An 8,534-nucleotide genomic window follows, 5' to 3' on the forward strand; every position below is an offset into this window, starting at 1 on the left:
TTTTTAATAATGGAATAAAGATTCCATTATTTGGGTAGTGACACAAAGCCACTGCACAAAACAAAAGCTGGGACTCTATCAACAGCCCATATGAAGCCTGCTAGTTCCCCTAACATTCCATCCTTCTCTTTCCTCTCACCCAAAAGGCGCATCACTAAGAATCTTATGTTTATTGTTTCTTTTATCTCATTTTATTGTAACTATTTTTCTAAAGAATACACAAACATATATCTAGTACTGTTCTTTTAATTGTATAAAAATGTCAGACTCTGTATCATTTTTGGAACTTCTGTCCATTAACATTGTATTGCTAAAATAAATTCATATTGTTACTTGCCACTATATTGTACTAATTTTGACTCCTATATAATATTAAATTAGTGAATATACTACAGTTTATTTTTATACTGTTTTTGGATATTTTGATTGATTCAAGGTTTTGTTAATATGAATAGTGTCACTGTAAACATTTTTTACATATCTTCTGTTGTACATGTGCAAAAATTTCTCTTAGTTTTATACCTTATCATGGAAGTGCTAGAGTTTGCAAATACTCAATTTTAGTGAAAAAAAGTGTCAAATTTTTCCAAAGTGGTTGCTCTAATCTGTAACATGTAAAAGAGCCAATAGATTCACATTTGGTATTATAAGATTTCTAGGCATTTGCAATCCAGTGGGGGTAAAATGGTTCCATATTATTATCTTAATAAATATTATTAAAAAATAGAAACTTTCCTCCATTTCTAATTTGGTCAGATAAACTGTCTATTTCAAACTAATTACAAAACTATTTACGTCCTACTTTGAGCTAATTTTTTCTAACTCTTGTGTCATTCCATGATATGGTCATGGTCATGGTCAGTACTCTCATATAGTCGTTATGGCCAATGTGTTCTCTGCTATAATCCCACTCCCCTAGACAGAATGTCAGGGAGTGAGATCATGTATTTACTTAAGCTTTCCAGCTATTCATTCTTTCTTACTGTAGACACCTCATCTCATCCCAAACGATTTTTAAAGCTATCTAAGAAATTTCCATTGACTACTTAAGTTTGAAAAAGATTTTATTAAAAATATTGCACTACATGGACACATTTACAAACACAGTCATAAGATTGCAATGGTCTATAGAGAGCTGGCCCAAGTGACTAAGTATTTTTTAAAATCCATTCAATTTGATTTCTGGATTTTCATGTTTCTTTCTTATAAGACACTAAGTTACCTAATTTAAACGCAAAGCCACGTTTAAGGTGATTCTCAGACATCTGAAGGAAGGACTAAGGAATGTTCTTTAAATTGGGAAATAGAAAGGGCAGGAGAGAAATCCTAGTGCAAACCTCCATACTCAGCAAAAGCAAGGTAAGTATGATGATGACTCATAGGCTTACTGTTGTTTGTTAAGATACATGGAATTTCCAGGAGGAAAGAAGAATGAGAGTTATGGTAAAAATAAGATGGAAGCGGGCGCGGTGGCTCACGCCTCTTAATCCCAGCACTTTGGGAGGCTGAGGCGGGCGGATCACCTGAGGTCAGGAGTTCGAGACCAGTCTGGCCAACATGGTTGAAACCCCGTCTTTACTAAAAATACAAAAATTAGCCCGGCGTGGTGGCGCGGGCCTGTAGTCCCGGCTACTCGGGAGGCTGAGGGAGAAGAATCGCTTGAACCCGGGAGGCAGAGGTTGCAGTGAGCCGAGATCACGCCACTTCACTCCAGCCTGGGCGAAAGAACTAAACTCCATCTCAAGAAAAATAAATATGGCCGGGCGCGGTGGCTCACGCCTGTAATGGTAGCACTCTGGGAGGCCGACGCGGGCGGATCACGAGGTCAGGAGATCAAGACCATCCTGGCTAACACGGTGAAACCCCGTCTCTACTAAAAATACAAAAAAAAAAAAAATTAGCCGGGCGTTGTGGCGGGCGCCTGTAGTCCCAGCTGCTCGGGAGGCTGAGGCAGGAGAATGGCGTGAACCCGGGAGGCGGCGTTTGCAGTGAGCCAAGATCGCGCCACCGCACTCCAGCCTGGGCGACAGAGAGCGACTACGTCTAAAAAAAAAAATAAAAAAAAATAAGATGGAAGCATACAGATGTGATCCTGAAACCTTCCCTCCCACCCCTCATCAACCTGAATGCAGTACAACAAAGTGAGCTTATATGCATTATCCATGGAATGGCAACTTTCATTCTGATTAAAGATATTTAAAAGCATCAGACATCTCTAAGAGGGCTTAGCTGAAACTCTTTATGTATTTCTGATGGCAACGTATTTGGCCATTATGAACCAAGATAGAATGTACGTTTTCTAAACTGATACTGAATTGTCTAAGTTGCTAACAAGAAATCCTTTCATAACAGTACAGTTTTTAACCTTTACTTCTTTATTCATCTTTAATTCCTTGCCACTTCCCACTAAGTTGAAATGTTTATATTAAAACAAAACACCCATTGGAATTCTAAAGAAATTGGCTCACCCATCTTTCAAATTACAAGATATTTTTTGACAGTATACAATATTCATTATAGTGGAATAAACATTTTAATTTCTTAAGGAACTCTAATTTTCCTTAAAGGAGATGTCTACAACTTACTATTATAAATGCTGCCACTCAATCATAGGAGAAAATGATACTAAAATAGTTCAAGGCTAAAATCACACATAGGGCAGTTGTTCTCGAGTATTTATAAGGCCACGAACTCATTTATGTATAACCTATAAACTTGAAGAATTTTTGAACCAATACAGTGGCAAGGAAAGCTAACAACCTAACTGTTAAGATCTATGGCCATTATTTTTCATTTAGTCCTAGAAATGCATTTCCTTTCTTTAATGAATCAATATGGCCCATCTCAAAGAGAAACACGTGGAAGTGAAAAATAAATTTCTAAAGCAAGTGCTGATGGAAGAAGAAGAATTTCCCATTTAAAATACCCAAACAACTCCAAAGTCTTTAGTAGTTAGCACTCCTGAAATCTCTTGACATAATAGAGAAGCAAAGACCCATGGAGAGATATGCGGTTAAATAGTGCTGCCTCTGGTGGCGAAAGGAGTTGCTAAGTTGTTTCACAACATATTTTTCCCCCACAAGCACAGGCCCCCCAAACACTGGAGCCGTCTACGAATTATTCTGACGCTAACTCCACAGCTCCGGACAGAAACACAATAGACGGGCGTGGTCTTATAATCATAAGCCAGTTCCTTTCTCAAGTCCTTCCTGCCTATGTTCGCTTACGTGTTATGGGTTCTGCGGTCCTGATGAAACTGCCTGAACGGAGAAAAACCACACACTTCATCCCAGTGGCGAGTTTCTCCTCTTGCTCTAAGCAGGGTGTTTGACCTTCTAGTCGACTGCGTCCTCTGTACCCGGCGCCAGCTGTGTTCCTGACCCCAGAATAACTCAGGGCTGCACGGGGCCTGGCAGCGCTCCGCACACATTTCCTGTCGCGGCCTAAGGGAAACTGTTGGCCGCTGGGCCCGCGGGGGGATTCTTGGCAGTTGGGGGGTCCGTCGGGAGCGAGGGCGGAGGGGAAGGGAGGGGGAACCGGGTTGGGGAAGCCAGCTGTAGAGGGCGGTGACCGCGCTCCAGACACAGTTCCGCGTCCTCGAGCGGGACAGATCCAAGTTGGGAGCAGCTCTGCGTGCGGGGGCCTCAGAGAATGAGGCCGGCGTTCGCCCTGTGCCTCCTCTGGCAGGCGCTCTGGCCCGGGCCGGGCGGCGGCGAACACCCCACTGCCGACCGTGCTGGCTGCTCGGCCTCGGGGGCCTGCTACAGCCTGCACCACGCTACCATGAAGCGGCAGGCGGCCGAGGAGGCCTGCATCCTGCGAGGTGGGGCGCTCAGCACCGTGCGTGCGGGCGCCGAGCTGCGCGCTGTGCTCGCGCTCCTGCGGGCAGGCCCAGGGCCCGGAGGGGGCTCCAAAGACCTGCTGTTCTGGGTCGCACTGGAGCGCAGGCGTTCCCACTGCACCCTGGAGAACGAGCCTTTGCGGGGTTTCTCCTGGCTGTCCTCCGACCCCGGCGGTCTCGAAAGCGACACGCTGCAGTGGGTGGAGGAGCCCCAACGCTCCTGCACCGCGCGGAGATGCGCGGTACTCCAGGCCACCGGTGGGGTCGAGCCCGCAGGCTGGAAGGAGATGCGATGCCACCTGCGCGCCAACGGCTACCTGTGCAAGTACCAGTTTGAGGTCTTGTGTCCTGCGCCGCGCCCCGGGGCCGCCTCTAACTTGAGCTATCGCGCGCCCTTCCAGCTGCACAGCGCCGCTCTGGACTTCAGTCCACCTGGGACCGAGGTGAGTGCGCTCTGCCGGGGACAGCTCCCGATCTCAGTTACTTGCATCGCGGACGAAATCGGCGCTCGCTGGGACAAACTCTCGGGCGATGTGTTGTGTCCCTGCCCCGGGAGGTACCTCCGTGCTGGCAAATGCGCAGAGCTCCCTAACTGCCTAGACGACTTAGGAGGCTTTGCCTGCGAATGTGCTACGGGCTTCGAGCTGGGGAAGGACGGCCGCTCTTGTGTGACCAGTGGGGAAGGACAGCCGACCCTTGGGGGGACCAGGGTGCCCACCAGGCGCCCGTCGGCCACTGCAACCAGCCCCGTGCCGCAGAGAACATGGCCAATCAGGGTCGACGAGAAGCTGGGAGAGATACCACTTGTCCCTGAACAAGACAATTCAGTAACATCTATTCCTGAGATTCCTCGATGGGGATCACAGAGCACGATGTCTACCCTTCAAATGTCCCTTCAAGCCGAGTCAAAGGCCACTGTCACCCCATCAGGGAGCGTGATTTCCAAGTTTAATTCTACGACTTCCTCTGCCACTCCTCAGGCTTTCGACTCCTCCTCTGCTGTGGTCTTCATATTTGTGAGCACAGCAGTAGTAGTGTTGGTGATCTTGACCATGACAGTACTGGGGCTTGTCAAGCTCTGCTTTCACGAAAGCCCCTCTTCCCAGCCAAGGAAGGAGTCTATGGGCCCGCCGGGCCTGGAGAGTGATCCTGAGCCCGCTGTTTTGGGCTCCAGTTCTGCACATTGCACAAATAATGGGGTGAAAGTCGGGGACTGTGATCTGCGGGACAGAGCAGAGGGTGCCTTGCTGGCGGAGTCCTCTCTTGGCTCTAGTGATGCATAGGGAAACAGGGGACATGGGCACCACTGTGAACAGTTTTTCACTTTTGATGAAACGGGGAACCAAGAGGAACTTACTTGTGTAACTGACAATTTCTGCAGAAATCCCCCTTCCTCTAAATTCCCTTTACTCCACTGAGGAGCTAAATCAGAACTGCACACTCCTTCCCTGAAGATAGAGGAAGTGGAAGTGCCTTTAGGATGGTGATATTGGGGGACCGGGTAGTGCTGGGGAGAGATATTTTCTTATGTTTATTCCGGAGAATTTGGAGAAGTGATTGAACTTTTCAAGACATTGGAAACAAATAGAACACAATATAATTTACATTAAAAAATAATTCCTACCAAAATGGAAAGGAAATCTTCTATGTTGTTCAGGCTAGGAGTATATTGGTTCGAAATCCCAGGGAAAAAAAAATAAAAATAAAAAATTAAAGGATTGTTGATAACCCAGACTCAAATATCATTGGCTTCCTCCAGGAGTAAGTAGGAACAGCTGAGGGCATGCTGGGAGTAAGCAGCAAGAGTGCATTCTGCTTTTAGATTGAGGGAGAGGTCCTTAAGTTCCTCGAATGAGACACAGATCTTTAAGAACTAGTAACTTTTCCATTGATTCTTTTATCCTTTCTTTTCAAAGTCACTGCTGCTTGTGTGCTTTGCTATAAATCGAAAGTGTAGTGTTGCCAGAATTGCTGGCTCTGGAAGAAAATTATAGTTGACCACCAATTCAAGTGTTTACTTTATGTCCTTGCCCAAGGAAACACATAATTTGCGTTTTCCCTTTCCAGTGTTTGTGCTCTCCAGTGTAATGACCTTCCCAAGCAAATAGCCCTCTCCTAAACATCAAGATGCTCATCCTCATCTTCAATTATGGTGATGTTAATTCTCAATTAAAACCTTAATGCTAAGTATTGATTTGCAATCTTCTGGTTGCATCAAAGAAAAAGTAAGCTGGTTTTCCTCCAAAGTTGCTAAGTTCTTGTGCATTTTTAAACCCATGGGAAAACTTGAACACCAAGCCATTTTCTTTTTCTCTTGATAAGAATGTGTGCAATAACAATACTTGTTCATTTTGGAGTGATTATAATCTTACAAGTGTTTACAGGGGCAAAGGCATGGTAAACAGTTTACCATAAGAAATAATAGTATAAGAAATAAGTGACAAATTTTAAAAAATCTATCATCTTGTTATAACTGGGGGGTATTAGAAAGTAATCTAAATGAAGCACTCCTATGAAAAATAATTAAGACATAATAAAAATCACTGTCTCATGGAATCAAAGTCCCTGAAAGATATCCCACTTTTATTAGTACGCTGAGACTTTAAAACTAAGAGTGTGGGGGTTGGTGCATGCAGAGAGGCAGAGAAACAAGCTTAGTAACAGGGAGGAATGAAAACAGAAGCTTACACTTTATTTTCACAGAATTATTTTAATGTTTTTGAGTGTACAATGTATACAATGGAAAATAGACTTACAAGTAGTAAGTGACCAATTATAAAATATTACTAAAAAATTAAAAGAGCTCAATCCATAAATTCATTTCCTAAATATAAATATACATATTTAGTATTATAACATTAAAAGAATGAAACAATAGGTAATTTGCCTCATATACTAAATATGTTTCTAAATAGTTACACTTAAATAAAATTACAGAAAAATTAGAATTAACAACATTCAGGGGAATTTTAAATATTATTTTACAAGTGAAATTAAAAATCAGGTAAGTACAGTAAATGGCTTGCCCATGTTCCCCAACCTGACTTGTCAGAGTATATCTCAGTTCATCTCAATCTTGGTGTTTTAGCTTTCCTCTTCACATGATCTCTCAGTAGAGAAGGTAAAAATTTGAGTAGAATATATGATGCTTTCTTTTGTAATTTGAAAAATAGCTTTATAAGTGAGCTGAACTGTTTGTGTGTGTGTGTGTGTATACATAGTCATGCATTGCTTTACAATAGGAATACATTCCGAAAAATGTGTTTTTAGGCAATTTCGTCATTGTGTCAACACCATAGCACGTACTTACAAAAACCTAGGTGGTATAACCTATTACACCCCTAGGCTACAAACCTGTATAGCATGTTACAGCACTGAATACTGTAGGCAATTTTAACACAGTGGTAAGTATCTCTGTATCTAAACAGATCTAAACATAGAAAAGGTACAATTGAATTACAGTATAAAAGATAGAAAATGATACACTTTATTGTATAGGGTACTTACCATGAATGGAGCTTTTTAAAGGACTAGAAGTTGCTCTGGGTGATTCAGTGAGGAAGCGGTGAGTGAATGTGAATGTGAAGGCCTGGGACACTTTATAAACGCTATACACTTAGGCTACACTAAAATTATTTAACCAATTTTACCTTCAGTAATAAACTAACCTTAGCTTACTGTAACTTTTTTTACTTTAAAAACTTTTTAATTTTTAAACTTTTTGACTCTTATGTAATAACACTTAGCTTGAAACACAAACACATTGTACAGCTGTACAAAAATATTTTCTTTCTTTATATTCTTATTTTATAAACATTTTTTGAAATTTTTTTTTTTTTACTTTTTAGACTTCATTATTTAAGGGGCCTATTGAAGTCTCTGTTATTATTAGGTTGTCTATTTCTCCTGTCAATTCTGCCAGGTTTTGTTTCATGTATTTTGGGGGCTCTGTTGTCATGTGCTTGTACGTTTATTATATTTCCAGACAGATGAGCCCTTTTATCATTATAAAATGTCCGTCTTTATCTTTAGTGAGAGATCTTGTTTAAAGTCTATTTTGTGTGGTATTAGTTGTCTTATGGCTGTCTTTATGCTTGGTATGGGCTTTTTACATCCTTTAGCTTTCAACCACTTAAGCTTTTGAATCTAAATTGTGTCTATTTTAGGCAGCTCATATTTTGACCATATTTTAATAATCCATTGTTCAGTCTCTGCCTTCTGATTGAAGTGTTTCATACATGTGTGTTTAATATAATTACCTCTGAGAGGATTTACACCTACTGTTTTCTATTTGTTTTCCACGTCTTATGTCTTTTTTTATTTCTTTATTATTGTTTTATTTTGTATCAAGTAAATATTTTTAAAATTACCATTTTAATTCTCATATTGTCTCTTTTCCTTTTGTAAAGTTCTTTTCCAAGTAATTAACCTGAGGATTACAATTAATATCTTAACTTAAAAACTATATAATTAGGATGAAGATCGACTTAATTTTAATAGTTTACAAAATTTTGCTCCAATGTGGCTATATTCTTTTCCTCCTCCTTTGTGCTATTCCTGTTAGTCAGATTATATCTTTACACTATAACAATTTTATAATTATTGCTTCATGCAGTTTTTTTAAGAGACAGGGTCTCATTCTGTCACCCAGGCTGGAGTGAAGTGGCACAATGATAGCTAATTGTAATCTCAA

At 41.6% G+C, this 8,534-nt stretch overlaps 1 protein-coding gene across 1 annotated transcript; it reads left to right on the forward strand.

Annotated features, from left to right (window-relative positions):
* The first annotated feature begins 2,234 nt into the window (after positions 1–2,234).
* CLEC14A (C-type lectin domain containing 14A) lies at positions 2,235–5,569 on the forward strand. Its single transcript, XM_004055102.5, has one exon. It carries the CDS (start codon positions 3,652–3,654, stop codon positions 5,122–5,124), a length of 1,473 nt encoding a protein of 490 aa, XP_004055150.4. The 5' UTR covers positions 2,235–3,651; the 3' UTR covers positions 5,125–5,569.
* The last annotated feature ends 2,965 nt before the right edge of the window (positions 5,570–8,534 follow it).

Source organism: Gorilla gorilla, chromosome 15 (genome assembly GCF_029281585.2).
Source record: "Gorilla gorilla gorilla isolate KB3781 chromosome 15, NHGRI_mGorGor1-v2.1_pri, whole genome shotgun sequence".
NCBI lineage: Eukaryota > Metazoa > Chordata > Mammalia > Primates > Hominidae > Gorilla > Gorilla gorilla.